We start from the raw sequence: 19,421 nt of genomic DNA on the forward strand, positions 1-19,421 counted from the left end.
AGCATTTCTCAAGCGGAAAACCTGAAGAACAAATTCAGCTTTGAGTTGATATATTGAAGAATTCTATGTACAAAGTCTTTAATGATGCAGAAAGCATCAAAAGAAAGTGGAAACAATACAGAGTCAATATAAAAAAAGAGAATTGGTTGACCTGGAAACATTTCAGGAAATAGCATATGCTCAAGAACCAATAGTAATGAAGATGTTCAAGCTATCCTGAAGGCACTGGTAAAATATAAGGCACTGTGAATTGATGTGATACCTCTTTAAGTGTTTCAGGAAACAAATGCAACTCGGAACATGTTCACGAGTCTCTGCCAACAAATATGGAAGATAGCTACCTGGACAAGATGGATATTTTTTTTAATTTCTAAAAGTGAGCAAACAAACTGGAAATTAATTGAGTGATATTATTAATATCACATGCAAATAAGATCTTGCTCAAGATTATTAAAAACAAAAACTGGAACAATACATTGACAAGGAACTGCCAGAAATTTAAGCATGAGGGATATCCGGATGTCAGATGGAGCAAGGCTGAAAACAGAGATAGCATTGAGGAGAATGGGAATCCCAGAACACTTAACTGTGCTCTTGTAAAACCTGTACAAAGACCAAGAAGCAGTTGTGTGAATAGAACTAGGGGAACAGTGTGATGTGCCTGAGGGTTGTATCCTTTCTCTATATCTCTTCAGTCTGTATGCTGAGCAGATCATTTGAGAAGCTGGACTATATGATGAAAAATGTTATGCATTGGAGGAAAACTTCATTAACAGTCTGCATTGTGCAGAGATACAACGTTGCTTGTAGAAAGTGAAGAGGAGTTGAAACACTTGTTGCAGAAGCCTTCAGTATGGATTACATCTCAATATCAAGAAAACAAGTCTTCACCACCAGGCCAATAGGTACTATCATGATAGAAGGAAAAAAGATCTAAGTTGTCAACAGTTTCATCTAACTTTGATCCACAATCAACATCCATGGTAACAGCAGTTAAGAAATCAAAAGACAGCACCCACCAGAAACTAACTCCAAATAAACGTTTACCCTTTAAAAAAAAAAAAAGAAAAGAAATCAAAAGTTGTATTGGGAGAATGTGCTGAAGGACCTCGTCAAAGTGTTAAAGATCAAGGATGTCAGTTTAAAGACTAAATTGTACCTGATTTAATCTGTGGTATTTTTACTTGGTTCTTCTGCATCTGAAAGTTGAATAAAGATGATAAGAGAAGAAATAACACCTACGAGTTGAGATGTAGAAGAAAAATAATGACTATTCTATGGACTGGCAAGGAAGAAATATATCTGTTTTAGAAGTACAACCAGATTACTCTTTTGAGGCCAGAATGGTATAGTGTCATGTTGTATATGTTGGGCATATTATTGAGAAGGGGATGGGGTGAGGAGCAGTCCTTAAAGAAAGCCATCATGCTGGGAAGGGTGGAGGGTCAGAGAAATAGAGGAAGACCCTCTACAAGATGAACTGACACAGTTCTAATAATGGGCTCAAGCATATGAGAGATTGTGAGGATGGTGCAGGACAGAGCATGGTTTTAGCTCTAATCACAGAGGTACTGTGAGTCATAGTCAACTTGATGACGCCAAAGGACAATTACCCCTTACTGTGTATTGCCTTTCCTTTCATTCAGCTTAATTTTTAACTTGTTTATTAATTTTTACTCCTCTCTCCCTTCATATCCCTTCTAGATTGAGTCTACCTGTAGATAAACCTTTCCTTTGTTGTTGTTGTTGTTAGGTATTGTTGAGTTGAGTATGACTCATAATGACCCCTTGAGCAACAGCTCTGAACCCCTGTCCTGTTATCATCATCTCTGACAGACTTAAGCCCATTGCTGTAGTCACTGTGTCAGTTAAGCTCATTGAGAGTATTCCTCTTTCACTGACCCTTCTTCACCTTTCCAAGCATGATGTCTCTTTCTGAAGAATAACCTCTGCTAGAAACATACCTGAAGTATGTGAGATGAAACTTCTCCATCCAGCCTTCCAAGGAGCACTCTGGCTGCTTTTGGAAGACATCTCTTTGTTTTTTAGGCAGTCAGTGGGATACTCCATACTTTTCTCCAACACCACAGCTCACAGGCATCAGTTCTTCTGTCATGCTTATTCATTGTCCAGTTCTCAGATGCATAGCATGTGACTGAAAAGACCATGGCTTTAATCAGCTTCAATTGCCTTAGTCTTCAAACTGACATCATTGCTCCTCAGTAATTTAGAGAAGTCCCTAACAGTGAACTTTTCTTGTGGATTATATCTCCTGAACTCCTGTCTGCTGGTACCACAGCTGTTGATTGTGGATCCGAATAAAATGAAATCATTGACAATTTCAATATTTTCCCCATCTATCATGATATTGCTTATTGGTTCTGTTGTGAGGATTTTTGGGTTTTTTTTGATGTTGAGATGCAATCTATTACAAAGACTGTAGGCTTTGATCTTATGTAGCAAGCATTTCAAGTCCTCTTCTTTTTAAGCAAGCAAGGTTGTATTATCTGCATAACACATTATGTTGATAAGTCTTCTCTGCTCCTGATGCCACATTCTACATAGAGTTCAGCTTCTTGAATGATTTGCTGCTTTGAAGGCATTGGCCAAAATTAAGGCCCCAGAAATCGATGGAATACCAATTAACGTATTTCAACTAACAGATCCAGCAGCCCTCTAGACATGTTGGCCAGTCTATGCCATGAAATTTGGAGGACAGCTTCCTTGTCAACTGACAGAAAGAGATCTGTGTTTGTTCTCATTCCAAGATAGGTGATCCATCACAATGTGGAAATTATTGAACAGTTTCTTTAATATCATATGCAAGCAAAATATTGCTGAAGATCATCCAAAAATGCTAGAACAGTACATTGGCAAGAGAACTGCCAAAAGTTCAAGGTAGGTTTAGAAGATGTTTTGACACCAGGGATATCATTGCTGATGTCAAATGGATCCTGACCAAGGAATGTCTGTGTTTCATTGACTATGCAAAGGCATTTGACTCTGTGGATCATAATAGTCAATGGCTAACACTGAGGAGAATGGGAAGCTTAGAATACTTAATTATGCTCATACAGAACCTAAACCTAGACCAGAAAGCTGTTGTCTGAACAGAGCAAGGAAATACTGCATGGTTTCAAATCAAGAAAGGTGTGCATCAGGATTCTATTTTCTCCATACCTATTCAGTAATCCTTTCCTTAGCTTTTACAATAGTGTTCTTATACCGTAATTGTCTTTTTTAACTAATAGCCTTCTGCATAATTTATTCTTGATTCACCCATGTTGTATAGTATTTCATGAATTCTTGATAATATTTTAGTAATACATTATTCAAGTGTACCATGGTTGGGGTTTTCCCCCCAGCCATTTGTCTGTTGATTGTTTGCAACTCTTTACTATTGTAAATAATACTACAGTAAAATGAGTGTGTATATGTTAGCTTCTGTTATATCTTCCTTCTTTGGAATATATACCCAGTAGTAAAATTGCTAGGCCTGGAATTTCTCCATTGATATACTTTTTAAAAAATAATGTTCAGCTTCACTAGATGCTCTACTGGAGAAGGAGGGGCAATCTCCTCCTGTACCAGTCAGATCCGATTTGGTGGTACACACAAAAAACATTTAAAAAAAAATGATCAGCTTAATTTTACCTGCATGCAATAATAATGATATTGTTTGATAATCTCCACATTCTGTTAGAACACCATTCCGTGGAATGGGCACATGTATGGCTCTGTTCCAGTTGATTAGCCATGTATCTATCTTCCAAATTTCCTGGTATAGACATTTGAATGTGTTCAGTGTTGTAGCTGAATGATAACATCTTGATTGATTTCCCATAACTTCCCAGAGTTTTGGTTTTTGCCAGTGCCTTCAGTGCAGCTTGGACTTCTTTCCTCAGTATCATCAGTTTTTTAGCATCATGCCTTTTGGAATGTTGAATGTTGACCAGTTCTTTTTGGTAGGTTTTTTTTTCTCTTTTTAAATACGTTGTATATTCCTTCCATCTTCTTTTGATGTTTTCTGTGTTAAAAATTACTCCAAGACAGTCCTGCTGGCCCAGTTATAAAAATTAAAAGCAAGCTTCAGAAGTAGTAAACTAAACCACAGGTAGCTTAACACGTTGCTGCACACTTTTAAATTGACTACCATGCTTTTTTAATGTATTACCATCACTTGCAGCAACGTGTTAATTATTTGCCCAAAGCCTAGCATTCATGAGAGAGAAAACAGTTAGATACTCAACAATGTAAAATTCACAGTAGTCCAGTATTCAGAAGTAGTACACATGCTAAAAGCAGGACAGTATAACTCATAACATGGAGAAAATAATTAACTAGAAATAAGACTTAAGTGACATGATGAAACTAGAAGACAAGGATCTTAAAATAACATATAAATATGTTCAGGAATATAAAGGAAAATACAGGGTAGACATTTCAGCTTTGCAAATAGTGGAGTATGTGTCAAGTTTTTCTTAGTTTTATTATATTTGTTCTTCCTATAATGTTAATGATTTGGTAAAATTTTAATATCCTCTTGTAAGCCTGAGATATATAATCATTACATTTTAGGTTTGGAGAGGATAGTTGAAGATCATCTTGCCCAGCTTTCTTGGTGGAAAGAGAACCATTATATTTCACTATCTCTCAAATGTAGTTTTTCACATTGCATTGGAAAAGTCTGCTGTAAGAGACCTCTCCAGAGTGCTGAAGAGCAATGATGTCAGTCTGGAGACTAAGGTACATGCCATGGTCTTTGCAGTTACTTGCTATGCATCAGAGAGCTGGACAATGACTAGAGATGATAGAAGAATTGATGCCTTTGAGCTGTGGTGCTAGAGAAGAGTATTGACTATATCATGGACTACTAGGAGAACAAATAAGTTCATCCTGTAGAAGGTGAAGCCAGGTTGCTCCTTGGAGGCAAGGATTCTGAAGCTCTGTCTGACATACTTTGGACATGTTGGAAGGCAGGATCAGTCCTTGGAGAGGGATGTCATGCTGGGGAGGGTGGAGGGACAGTGCAGGAGAGGAAGACCCTTGATAAGATGGATTGATTCAGTCACTGGGGTAATGGGGATAAATGTGTTAGAAACAATAAGATTGGGAAGGGATAGAGCAGAGTTTAGGGCTGTTGTACATAGGTCGCTATGAGTTGCAGGTGACTTAATGGCACATAACAACAACAACAATATCCCTTGAATCATGATTCAACTGAAAATCAGTGACTTATTAGACTTAATGAAATATGGTAGAAATCCGTTATAGTTGTGACTTTTCTATTAATAGAGTTCAAGATTTCTGGGTTTTTCTCACCTTTCCTTCTCATTCCTTCTCACCTAGAAAGCCCTCTCCTCTCTGGTCTTTATATTTGACTTCTGACCAGTTCAGACGTCTGTTCCAGGAAGTCTGGTCAATCCCTTTAGTTCACCGTGATCTTTCTACCCATTTTATTATTATCATTGACTGCACTATTCTCTTGATAATGAATCATATTTTAAATGGAACTTAAATTTATTTACTATATTTTTACATAACTGTCATTTTATTTTCTCATTGTGATTTTGTCTTCTCAAATTTAATGCTCTTACAATCCAAGGAGAGATTTTTATACTTGTGTCTTCCTGTATTTACTTGAAAAATATTCATGGAAACCCTAAGTCTCTGTAAACATTCATTAAAATTAATTAAAAAATTCATAGAATGATTGATAAGGGTACTGTAATTATTAGTTAACCATTAATACAACCAGAGACTTATTCTAAAACAGTATCAGGTGATGGTTAAGAGAAGAACATATGAAAATTTATAATAGTGTATGGCACATAGTTAAATGTTAGATACTAGTTATTACTCAGGACTTTGGACCAGTTCCATTTATAAGAATCACCTGGGCTTGAGAGACCCTTTCTACAAAGATGGCACCAAAAGTGAAGAAGGAAGTCCCAGCTCCTCTCAAAACTGAAGCTAAAGCAACGATGTTAAAGATCAAGAAGGCAGTCCTAGGGAGATCTGGTGGCCTCGTGGCAAGAATCTGTGCTGCAGTCCTGAAAGGCACACACAGTTCGAATCCACCAGATGCTCTGCTGGAGAAGAAGGAGCAATCTCTTCCTGTGCTGCCAGTCGGATCCAATTCAACAGTACGTAACAATTTAAAAAAAAAAGAAAGAAAGAAGACAGTCTTGAAGGTCATCTACAGCCACAAAAAAAAAAAAAGAAGAAACGCAAGTCACCCAACTTCTGGCAGCCTAACTCGCTGAGATTCTTAAGATAGCCCAGATACCCCCAGAAAAGTGACCCTAGGAGAAATAAGCTTGGCAACTCCCCTGACCACTGAGTCAGCCATGAAGAAGACAGAAGATAACACATTTGTGTTTGTTGTAGATGTCAAGGACAGCAAGCACCAAATCAGAGGAGCTCTATGACATTGATGTGGCCAAGGTCAACATCTCTTTTTTTTTTTTTGGTTAACAAATAATCCTTTATTGAAATATTTTCATCTGTAGTTCCTTAGCTAGCTGGGCATTCCACAGCACCACTGTTGATGTCTTCTATGATGTCATGAGGGTGACGGCCATCAACATTGCAGCCCACAGATTGGGCAGTTCCCAGGATCTCTTTAATAGTTCCAGAGAGTTCTCTGGCTAAAGACCGGTGCCGCATCTGCTGGGCAATGCCAACAATCTCATCAAAAGTCAACATCTTGATTAGGCCTGATGGAGAGAAGAAGGCCTGTGTTTGACTTGCTCCTGACAATGATGCTTTGGATGTTGTCCACTTAATTGGGATCATCTAAACTGAGTCTACCTGGCTAATTCTAAATACAAATTTTTCTCACCAAAAAAAAAAGAAAGAAAAACCTGAGGATCTTGTTAAACTGTACATTCTGATTCATTATATCTGGAGTAGAAATTAAAACTCTGCAGGGATCAAATTGGTTTAAAAATCTATTCTGTGCCAGGCTCTGTGCTAATATACAACTTTATTTAGTTTTTCTTCAATGATTATACTGATCTGACGGGAGGAAACAGTGGAAAATGAATCAGCTTGCCAATGTACCCAAAGCCTAAAATGGTGGTGCTGTGTTGAAACACTTTCATCTCTTAAAACCCATACTCTTGCTGTTCTACCCGCTGTCTGTCAGATTTTGAAGACTAGTGACAGTCTAATAAACTGAGGACAAAAAAGGGGGAATAATTACTTTCTCCTCTACTCAAGGACTTTTTCTTTAAAATCTTATGTTTTGAATGGTGACTAGACTTTGTGAGAGAAAGTAAATGTACAGCTGCCCTTTTGCTGTTAACGTGTAGTCAATTTCTGGCAGCTTGGCTCTTAGTGACAGATGAGTGTGTGACACTTTTTCAGGAATGAATTCTTGTTACAACTGGCAGAATAGAATAGTTGATACGGAATTGCATGGCAGTTTGCTCCATAATTCCATTCCCTGTTATTTAGATGTAGTTGTGATTGCTGGGTCTCTCTCCTCACTTAAGTTGGTTAATACAGTCACATCCCAGGGCTGCTGCTTCTTTCTGCCTGCTCCATGACCACATGGTGTGTTGTATATTGCCCTGAACTGTCAGCAAAACATTTTGCTGAATTTACTTTTTTGTTGTTGCTCTGCAATCTTCTTTTTCCTGGCCTTTCCGAGTTGTGTAATGTCGGTTTCTTCTTTGACCTTTCCATCCTAGCTACTGTAAAGAGGAGTTTGAAATACAAAGTGAAGGCACCATAGAGATGAAAATGAATGATCAGACTGCTAGCTGGGAGAAATGAGACTTACTCAGTGCCTGATAGATAAAGGATTTGGCTCTAATTAATCTCCTTCCTCCCTCATTTTAAATCCTACCATTGTGCCTGTACTCTAGTAGTGCAGTAACTCATTGCTATTTGCATGGACCAGGAGAGAAAGGTTATGGCCTAGAGCCATCCCCTCTATTACTGAGTAGGGTTGAAAAGTGGAGGTAGAGAGCCTTCCTAAAAATCAACTGTGTATTCTTGTGTGATACTGAACTTTAGCTCTTCATTTGTCTGGTAGTCTAGAAGTCACCTGTCCAGATAGGACTTCCAGGACTGTGAAATCAAGCCCAGATACTTAAGAGGGATGCATTTTACATCCATTCTTTTACTTCTTAAATTTTTGCTTACTACCAGCTGATAGTAAGTACACTTTTTTGTATCACTAACTATGGATTTTTTTTAAAAAGAAAGTGTTTTACTTTATTAGGGCATGTGTGAATTATTGACATAGTTCAGTAACTTTTTAAGCTCAATTATTGAGATCAGATACATTTTTTGTTTGTTTCATATGTGTTTGTTTTTCAGAGCAACTTGTTTTTTTAAACTCTTGTGTGAATTTAATGTTCAGTTCATGACTTACCACTGAAAGAGATTTTGTATTTATAAATATTAGGAGTAAGACTGCCCCATTTATGAGTAAAATAATATTTGTAAGTTTATACTTATCCATTCAGAATAAAAGTAAGTCCATTTAGAAAAATAGTTTGAAGTATTCGAACCCATACCATTTTGATATGGGTATTACTAGAGGGTGTTACCTTGATTGCTGAAACTGAGGAGGACCTGAAGTGCTTGCTGAGAAGGTCAAGAACTGTAGTCTTCACTGTGGGTTAAAGCTCAGCATTAAGAAGACAGATTCTCACCACTGGGCCAATTGGCAGCATCATGATAGATGGAGAAGAGATTAAAGTTGTTAATAATTTTAGCTTGCTTGGCTCCACAGTCAACTCTTGGCACCAACAGTCAGGAAATCAAAAGACAAATTGCACAGGGAAAATCTGCTGTCAGGGACCTCTCCAGAGTACTAAGAAGCAACCATGTCAGTTTCGAGACTAAGATGCACCTGATACAGGCCATAGGCTTCGCAGTTACTTGCTATGTATCAGAGAGCTGGAAAATGACTAAACTTGTCAGAAAAAGAATTGATGCCTTTAGTTGTGGTACTGGAGGAGAGTATTGAACATACCCTGGAACACCAAAAGAACAAGCAAGCCTGTCTTGGAGAGGGTGAAACCAAGTTTCTCCTTGGAGGCTAGGATTTTGAAACTCTGTCTCACATACTTTGGGCATGTGGCCAGGAGGGGCTGATCCTTGGAGAAGGACATCATAGTTGGAAGGGTGGAGAGGAAGACCCCAAATGAAATGGGTTGTTATTAACTGGAGTAATGTTGCTAGGTGTGTCTTAGTAAGAATGGCTCAGAACAGGGCAGGCTTCAGAGCTATTGTACATAGGGTCACTATGAGTGACAGAGGACTTGATGACACTTAACAACAACATTACTAGAGGTTGGAATTAGATTGGGAAAGTTAAAATGCTTGTCTGTGACTAAAAGTCATCTATTTCATCATGTAGATCTTGCATAATTTAAGTGAATCCATCATAGGGAATTTGGGGCAAGATTGAAATACAAGAGATGTTTTATGTGAATAAATCTTTTCTTAGGAGCTCAGAATACTTTGCAAACAATATTTCTATTTTATATAGCATCTCTCGTACTTTTTTAAAATTAATTTTTATGAACATATACAAAGATACAGAGACTTAGGCTTTCCTTTCATTCATTGTTGCACTTTTCTCCCTGGCCCCCCTCCCACCCAATTCACTCTTCTCCTTGAAAAGTAAAAGAAAAACTCTTTCATTGTTATGCAATCCCCGCCCCCAAGTCCACTCCACTGTGCAACCTTCATTCTGGACTCCTGTCATGACAATAATACTTGATCATATATCCCTGTTAAACAGTCTTCTCCATCTGTTTCAAATGCAGTAAACATCATTCCTCCCCTTCTTCTCTGTCTCCCTCAATGCCAATGTCAGTCCTGTTTTATGAGAGTCGCCCTAAGCAATATTTGTCCTTTTTTGACTGAGATATTTCACTCAGCATAATGTCCTCCACGTTCACCCATTTTGAATAATACTGCATGAGTTCTTTGTTTTTCAATGATGCATAGTATTCCATTATGTGAATATACTAGCACTTCACTATCCGTTCGTTTGTTGATGGGCACTTGGGCTGTTTCCAGCTCTTTGCTATTGTGAACAAAGCCGCTATAAACATGAGTGTGCATATAGCTGCTTGGGTGGCATCTGGGACATTTTTAAACGTAGTTCACTGATTAACTCATTGCCAACCCTCCAGTGGGTTTTCAGAGGCTATAACTTGTATGAGAGGCAATTGCCCATCTTTCTCCTGAGGAGCTACTGGTGGATTTAAACCACTAGAGGCCACACATTTGAGTTAGCAGTGCAGTTCCTTATGGACCAAACAAGCCACCAGAATTCCCTGTCAGATGAAATAGAGAGCTGAATTGGAAACTCCCTGATTACAGTCATCATTAGATTTAAAACTAGAATGCAGGTTTCTGACTTACAGATTAAATGTATTTTCTTTAAGACAGCTAAATGGATTCTATTTGGTTTAAAAACTTAATTTTGTCCAATTAAAAGGCAATTTTCTGTGGATAAGTTGGTACTGGAAGAAACCATTTGTGAAAGTTAACATGATTGCTAGCTTTTAGCTTTAAGAAGAAAGCTGTGATTAGAGACTTACAGGTTATAAATGTAAAAATCAAATCTGGGTTCCCCCCCATTGCCTCCAAAAGATAATAGAAAGTTATGAAATTACCATGTGTGAATGTATATAGATAGAACATACTTGATAGATGCATGGTGTGTTCCAAGAAGTTAGATACTAGAGTTTAGAAATCCTGTTTCCTGTGTAGCTGACCCAAAATGAACTAGGAGAGCAAGCAGCTTTATATTTATGGAATATAGGTCCAGAACTGTTGTCATTGCTCCGTGAAAGTGGAGATTTCTCCTGGTTTTAAATTAAAAACAGTCCCTCACCCCTGCCCAGTCAGATATTGTCTCTTTCTTAACCTACAAGTTCCATTTCTGTTATGCCTGCTCTTTTGGACATTATTCTAGTGGCTTAAACCGATTTGTCAGTAATTCCTTGTGTTTTGGAGAATCTGGTTATATTTGTAGGTTCAGCCCTACCCTATACTTCAACAGGAAATGGGTGGATGGGTAAGCCTTATAATGAAGTATTCTGTCTATAATGAAGTATTCTGTAACAGTGAAGACTGTTACATGCAACAGTAAATTCATATTTCTTTTAACATTATAGTAAACAGATTACTGTAAGATGAGAGCCTTGTGTGTCTGCTGTCCTTTTGAAATAAAGTAATATCATTTTTCAATAAAAATTATTAAACACTTGTAAAATACATCTGAAACTGATCAACAAGTAGAGCTCTTCTAATATGCACTCATTTAAAATGCTTTTAATTGTAGAATAGTGGGAAATACTGAAGTGAAAGCAGAAGTCTTTAATTGTCCCAAACATAACATCCCCACATATTCTCATCCCTGCTGCTGATGATCAGCATTTGGGGTGGTGTGTTCAAAAAGGAACTGCTTTGAGAAGCATTTCTGTTGTGGTTATTATTATAACTCAGATATAATTACTTGTTTTTTGGACATGACCATAAATTTGACTGTTATTACTTTGGCTCTAAAGGAAGGCTTACTACTTTTTAAATTATTATTAGTAAACAGCTGTAAGCTTCATTGCAAGAATAGAAGTCATTTATCATCTCTCCTGATATTAGCAGAAAGTCAGAATATGGGGTACTGAGTGCCTTCTCCCTCACTCACAAGCTTCATAGCCCCCTAGCCCTACACCCACTTTAACTGTTGGGGTCAGATTATGAGAGTTCATTGAGTAGAGTGGATATCAAAGTCTTTGATAGCAAATCCCAAACCTGGCCGTTCAGATTGCAGGTTGCTGACTTCAGTTCCTTGAACTAGAAGTCAAATGATGATGATTGGCATGCAGGAATTAGTATAGAGGAGAGCTTTGACAGTGCATCCATATATTTACTGGATGCAAGTTACACCCTCAAGGAAACCCCTTAGAGCAGAATAAGAGTGTGATTTGAGTAAGAGAAAGAAGCAGGATTAGTGTGGGATTTATTTTGTGAGGCTGTGACTCGGGATACACCCCACACTAATGCTACCTTATTAACATGTAGAGGTTAACGTTTACAGCAACATGAAATGGAAGACAGTTACATTAGATCAAAAAATGGAGGACAGCCATATAATACTGGACATCATAGCTGAGCCAAGTTGACATATGACATTAGCCGTCACAGCCTCTAAAGAGACCTTATTTTCACGTAGGATAGTTCTAATTACGGTGAATTAACTATATTGAAATCTATTTCCCTGTAACTTTTATCTTTTCAGTGGTTCCAATTTAATTCCTCTCCTATGTAAAATCCCCTAAGGTAGACTTTTTCAAATCCTCAAATTAGCAAACACCACTAAAGCATAAAATTTCCCTAACCAAAGTAACATGTCACTGGAAAAGGCCTGTATTGATTCTATATAAAGAGAGTGTGTTCTATTCTTTCATGTATCCAAAATTAGTTTTTCTAGCCAAAAAAATCACTGTTTTCTTAGGTTTTCCTACTTTCTTTTAATTTCTATTGCTGGCATTAGTGTATAGTTGATTTCGTGTCGTGTTTAATAAAGAAACATGTATTTTATAATTTTGTAAGCTTACTTGACAACTCTCTAAGGAATTAGCAGGAGTTGGAGCCGACAGACTGGCCTTACCTGCAGCTCAGTTTCTCAATTCACATCTGCTTGCTGTGGTGGCCCTGTCCATTTCTGCCATCTCTCTAAACCTATGAAGAGCTTCTCAGTTGGTCTTCTTACCACTAACCTCACCCAGTCTAATTCTAACATCTTGGTTTCTGTTAGATTGATCTGTCCAGAAAGCAGATTGGCCTGTGTAATTTCTCTGCTTCCTTCAGTGGTTCCCTAACGTGTACTACAGTGCTAATGATTATGGAGGAGTCTTTCTCAACTCAAGTTCCATGAGAGAATTAAACTCTTAGGTGTGTTATTATTGTTGTGTACCATTGAGTTGGAACCAACCCACAGCTGACCCTCCAGCAGGTTTTCAGAGGCAGTTAATTGCCCAGAAGGAGATTGCTCATCTTTTTCCAAATGAGCAACAAGTGGATTCAAATCATATACCTTTGGGATTGCAGCAGTTTCTCATCACTAGGCCACCAAAACTCCCTTAATGCCCTTAGACAATCCTTTGTATGAAGGAAGAATTAACTTTGAATGAATTAACTTCCTCCCAGGCATCTAGAATGGTGCTGGTTTTATTCAGTCTTGAAGAGAATTGAGAATACCATAACTCTGATCATTTGTTCTGTGACTCAGATGATTAATCAGTTGTGAGAGAGTTGAGGAGAGAGAGGGAATATGCTCTTCAGGAGGTCCAGGAGCACAACTACAAGCATCCTCCAGAAACTACTAAATGTCATTAAAATCTGGAGTTTTGCCTTTAAATTTTTTAATTTCATTTGCTCCAGTAACTACAGAAGTGAAAAGTAACTACATTTAACCAGCTCTGTGATAGGTATTTTATACATGCTATACTAGTTAATTTCCCTGAGAACCTTGCCCAAGATTGCATAACTATTAAGTAAGGTATTAGAGTCAGGGTTCTAACCCAAGTATGTCTGTATTCCAAAGTGCCATGTGTTGTCTACAAATTTTTAGCTAAATTGAGAAATTCTGAAGCCTTCACTTTTGAGAACTTCTCAGCTGATTATAGGAACTAGCTTTTTTTGACAAGAAGAAACCATTTTGCACATGAAAATTTGGTTCTGGGTAAACCTTATCAGGCTGACATAGAGTTTAACTGCATTTGTATTTGCTAAGACGCATGGGAAAGTGTGAATGCTGAAGTATCAACATGTTATAAATCACACCTCACTCACCAGACCAGACATTAACTTAATCATATTCTATTAGATGTCCAAAGAAAAAAATCAGAAATGCTATCATTGACTAGGTTCAGTCTAGAATTTCAAAGCAGCATGGTTCCTTTATTTCCAAAAATATCTACTCAAATAAATGATTGTTAATGGAATTTATAGTAGCTATTTCCAGTTAGAGTTTACTCTATCCCTGTATTGCTGATTTTTTTTTTTTTAAATGTAAAGTTGGAAGTCTGGGGTCATCCAGAGGATGATGTATGGAGCACCATGAGGTTTTTTTTTATTTTGTAATCTCCTTTCCTGTTCTAAAGAATCTTTTCAGAGTGTATTATGAAAATTGCATCTTAGTTCCTGACTGTATTCATATTAAGTCAAACAGAGGAAGAGTTAAGTTAAACTGGAAGGGAAAATCCAGAATTTGGATTAGAAAACCTGTTGAGTCAAAGGGGAACTTAGCAGAGGAGCGGAATGGAAATTATTTCCTTAGACAGTAGACAAATATTCAGGAAACACCTCTGCACCCCAAAGATAGGCACAGCTGCCACACAGTGACTATTAAAGGGAGGCTCAAAGTTATAAGCAAACAGCTGATTCTCTTGGTTCTTAGGCTATTGCTGTTGGTGACAGGAAATCTTGTTCCCCAAGTTGCTGGCTTCCTGTTTTATTTTTACTCTTAGCAGATCAGAATGTCCACAACAAGGAGCCGTCTGTTCAGAGGGTTCTGCTCCCCTTTTGAGTCTGAAGGGAGTTTTTTTAGCCCCCCTTTCTTCATAAAATATGTTCATTTTTAAGATCTGTTTAATTTGGTCTTAAACATTTTATATTCACAATCAATTTTTTTTTTGTGATGAATTGGTGGTTTTGGTTTTTGGTTTTTTTTTTGATGAATTGGTGTTTTAAGATATAACGTAAGTAAACCTCTGTTTTGCCTTTTTTTTGGTGGAACTTGGAATATTAGAGACTTAGTATTACTTTCATGCTTTTCCTTTTCATTTAAAACTAATTTACCATTTTTTTTTTCCTGGCAACAACAAAAACAACAGAAAAATTAACTGTTTTAGGCTTCTTTCGCTTTATGAAATATAGAAATAGGACTAGTGTGCTTTGGCTGAAGTTATATTCATTTTGTTAAGACTAAAACAGTCTCTTGTTCTTCTGAAGGTAGAAATTTGGTAACTGAAGTCTAAAACAATAGCTCTGCATGAACCTGAAGTGCTGGGGGATTTCCTAGGGAAAGGGGCTCAGCCGACAGGAGAAGAAACAGTAACTGGAAGATTTCCGGATTTGCTCCAGACACTTCCTGCTGTCTTAGGAGCCTTTTTGGCCCAGGTGGATTGAACCAAATGGGAGGGAGAGAGGGAGGTGTTGGATAGAAGAGAAAGGACCAGGGAATCTTAGAGCACATTTTACTCAGGATCACATTTGACTTATTGAACATATTTGAATATGTAAAAATCTCCTTAATAGTCTTCTTTTCTGTCATTTTACAAACTAAACTTTAGTAGTGTCAGTAGATACTGGCCGCCAATATTTAGTTGTACATTAACATTTACCCATCAAAGAAGAACTGGAGAGGTTATGTTTGATGTTTGTCAGTGGGCTCACATTGGCACCTTCATTTCATTGAGGAGATTATCAGATGAGAGAAGCCCCTTGCTGTGGTCTTTATAATTGGTGACCTATAATCTGATCTGTCTTGGTTAAGGACACCTCAAGGATAGGATCTACTGGGGTGGGCTATTCTCTGGCTATGCTTTCACTTGCCTCTAGAGCCTGCTGTTGGTTGGAGCAGTAGTTGTCATTGCTAGCTGTTTAGGTTTTCAAGCTACCTATATACTTCAACTAGAAACCACAAGCTCTGAATTTCCAAATGTATCCAGCAAGACTTCTAATAGTAAAAGCTTTAAGGAAAAAAGGCTTAAAAAAGAGAAGGGGAGAAAATTTTTTTTTTAATTTTTTAAAAAAAATAAAAAGCTGTTTTAGATCAGAGAAAGGGTGGTGGGGGAAGTCTCATACATAACTCTAGTGTGGCTGGAATTTGTGGTTGAGTAATACTTTCCTGTTATTTCTTTTTTAGGTTGTTTTTCATCATTCAGAACATTGCCTGAAGCAGGTCCACCATGCCGTTAGTAACGAGGAACATCGAGCCAAGGCACCTGTGCCGTCAGACGTTGCCTAGCGTTAGAAGCGAGCTGGAATGCAAGACCAACATCTCCCTGGCAAATGTCATCCGACAGCTGGGCAGCCTGAGTGAGTGCCGCAGAGAGGCTGTGCTTTGCCCTCAGGGGTCGTTGGTGCTCTTTATTTAGTTGCCTTCTCCTCCTGTGTTCCTATTTCTCCCCCATCTGCCTTCCCTAGGTAATGTGAAAATGTATCCCACCCTCCTCCCTAAAAAGAGGCTCCTTTTTTGGTACAGATTCTACCCTTCAACCCTTTCTTCATCTACCACCACCCTCTAGGTTCCCTCTACCTCCCCCTCCACCTGCTTCAAAAGAAATCTGTGGGAAGGGTGGCAGGAAGGGCTGCAGCAGAAACTGCAGATGGAATGACAGAGCAGAATTCTCTGTAAAGTGGGAGGTTCACAGAGCAGTATCTTAGGTCGGGGAATGTGCCTCTAATTGCACGAGCTGTTCAGTGTGGTCTGACTTTGTTGAATCCTCAAATGTGCTGGTAGTTTTTATCTACCCGATAATACCCCCCCCCCTTTTTTTTTTACCAAGGAGGAATAAAACAAATATGCACTCAGAGATCCTGGCTGACTTGTCCACCCTGGTACACATTTAATTGTGCTGCAAACCTCCAGGTCCAAGTTCAGGGTACAAATTACTTCTGCAGTCCCTGGGGTACTGGGAATTTTGCAAGCTGTGTGAACACACAGTGACACAAATTGTAACTGGAGTCATTCTTCTCTAAGAGGAAGATGGGGGTTAGCTCAGTCTGTTTTAGAGCAGAGGGAAAGCCAGCTCAACTGTAAATCTGGTTGGTTTTTTTTAATTGGCAGGAATGAATGAGACTGCCTTGGGTGGGGTGCATGCATGTGGTTTGGATTTCATTCTGAATCAAGCTGACTTTGTTTGCTTGAAGCCAAGGTATGGGAAGGGCAGATGCTTGGGTAGGCTCTGCATTTGTCTAATGCCACTCCAGCTCCCAGAAGAACTTCCATCAAAATGCCATTTTAGTGATCTTTTTTAGCAAAAGCATCTTGGTGTGAATCATTTCAGGCACTCACCCTTCCTATCGCCTCACTGCCTTCAGTGAAGGCAGTGGAATATCAAGAAAGCCTGTATTCCCTCAGATAGTAATAGGTCCTGCCTTTAAAATAGGAGCCTGAGGAGACAGAGTTCTGTGACCAAATGATGTATGGGGTCTGAGATTCTTAAGCTTTCACCTAGCTCAGCGGCCGGCTTAGTTGATCCAGGGCTTAGAGAAGCCCGGATGGGGCATCACAAAGAAATGAAACCCTGCCAGTTCCTGTCTTATACAAAGGAACGTTGACAGCAATGCAACAGTAGTGTGGCTGACAAGGAAACACATGAAGGCTACAGAAAGCCTTACTCCTGCTTAAAAGCATCATTCTGCTCCTGTCACCCTGAGAAGGCCAAATGGGTGGAAGTCAATCACACAGTGGTTCCTTTTCCAAAGGACAAAGGACATCTAGCTAATAATGCTTCTTAATCTTACTCAACAGGAGTTCTGCTCTTTCCCAGGTATTCTTCCAGGGTAGTATTGATGGATGCTATTGCTCACACTTTTCCACTTGTGGTCGAACTAACTATCGGGAGAAAGTTGACCCAGGACCAGGGTTAGCTGGTGTCTAAGGAAACAAAATTTCCTCTCATTATAGAGCTAACTGACCCTTTATTCGTCCATTAAATATGTATTGAACATATTTTATGTGCCAGAGGCTGAGGAGATACAGTGATAATAAGAAATGGTTCCTGTCTTCCAAGAGATCATAATCTACTAGAAAAGATAGAAATAAAGAATTCTTAAGAGAAAATGGATAGAAAGTGGGAAGGGAACTTAAATTTTTTATAATCTCCTTTATGTCAGGTTTTGATAGGGGCTCAGCATAGATTACCTCACTTATTTATTTTAAAAAAACCCTCTAAGGGTAGAAGGTTCAGAAAAGTCAAACGACTTTCCTGAGAAATACAAACAGTAAGAGTCAAATCAGTATACAAATACAGAATTCCTAATAATTTCTCAGCTCTGTTCTCTGCTTTCTGTCTCTGCTAACACTTACCTGGTTCAGAACTCTGGTGGTTCTTTCTTAAATTATTGCTCTAGCCCTGGATTCCCTTATTCTGATCCAATATCCTTAGATCTGTCCCCTAGCCCTTGCAGAGTGATATGCCTAAAATGCAAAGCTCCCTTTTTAGTTTTAGATTCTAAAATTATATTTTTTTAAGTTAGTGTGAAACACTATGTAAGTGAAAGATTGTGTGAAACACAAGGTACATGGAAGAAATTCAGTGTATACAAATTTTATATGCAAGCCCATATAAAAGAACAAAATTTTAAGTTAAATTTTCATTAATAATTCTAAAATGTTTTTAATTAAGAGTAGAGATTTTTAAATATTTTATTGTTGTTGGAAATAGATACAGCAAACCCTTCATCAATTCCATAATTTCTACATGTACAATTAATTCAGTGACATGGATAACGTTCTTTAGGTTATGCAATGATTCTCACTCTCCTTTTCTGAATTGGTCATTTCCTATTAATATAAACAAGCTGTCTCCTAAACTTCCTTTCTGCCCTTCTCATTTGTCACTTTGATACCTGTATAGATAGTTCTTCAAAAGATCACTGTACAAGGCAAACATTATTTACCAAACAAGTTAATATATTGTTTGATTATGTTGAAGAAAACATTGAGATATTTTTGTTTTAAAATTAACTTAAGGCAATAGTTGCAGAGGTTTATTTCAGTCTTATTGCTCCAGAATCGTTGGATTCTATGAGAATTGGGAATTGTCTTCCTCATTCCTCTTCCTCCTAGAGTACAAATCTTAACTATTTATTCCTCAGTATGGAATTGTCTTAATAAATTCCTTGGCCTGGTACTCAGAACACTCCAAAGAACAGCCTTCATTTCCAGTCTCGCATTGAGAAAGCCCTTTTCCTGTTTTATAGTATTTTTTAAAGATTCTTTTAAATTAAAAGATGGAAACGAAGAATGAATTGTCAGTGAATTCTCAGGAGAACTGGCATTTTTCCTAAGGCAGTCCATACTAACTTCTGCCTCCATGCAGTACTCCTCTATGCCCTGCTTGTTCCTTTGCCATCCTTGTTTGCCTGGCCACCTGTAGTGGGTTCTTCAGGACCCATCTAGAGATAACCTCCTTCAGATAGTACAAAGTGCTCCTCTGAGCTTCCATTGTTTGCTTATATTATCACCCACCTCATTATATTATAAATTAATTCCCATACTAAATTAGAAGATCTTTGATAATTACAATCAGATGTTGTTAACCCTTAACCCTCAGTGTCTATTTTGTATAGTACTTGGTAGAACATGTAGACATTCTTTTTTTTTAATTGCTCAAATTCTTTATTTTTTTAATTTTTATTAAATTTTA

General features: G+C 38.0%; 1 protein-coding gene across 2 annotated transcripts in view; it reads left to right on the top strand.

Moving 5' to 3' along the window:
* Nucleotides 1–19,421, top strand: part of WASF2 (WAS protein family, member 2) — a 138,268-nt gene that overhangs the window by 96,361 nt on the left and 22,486 nt on the right. For both annotated transcript variants that reach the window (XM_006883462.1, XM_006883463.1), the window contains one exon: nt 15,911–16,083. In XM_006883462.1, the coding sequence (XP_006883524.1) occupies nt 15,954–16,083 (130 nt within the window). In that variant the 5' untranslated portion in view covers nt 15,911–15,953. Of the gene's footprint in view, nt 1–15,910; nt 16,084–19,421 lie in introns of those variants that run through there.

This window comes from Elephantulus edwardii, unplaced genomic scaffold (genome assembly GCF_000299155.1).
Source record: "Elephantulus edwardii isolate Elephantulus edwardi_28Jun2011 unplaced genomic scaffold, EleEdw1.0 scaffold00028, whole genome shotgun sequence".
NCBI classification, from domain to species: domain Eukaryota; kingdom Metazoa; phylum Chordata; class Mammalia; order Macroscelidea; family Macroscelididae; genus Elephantulus; species Elephantulus edwardii.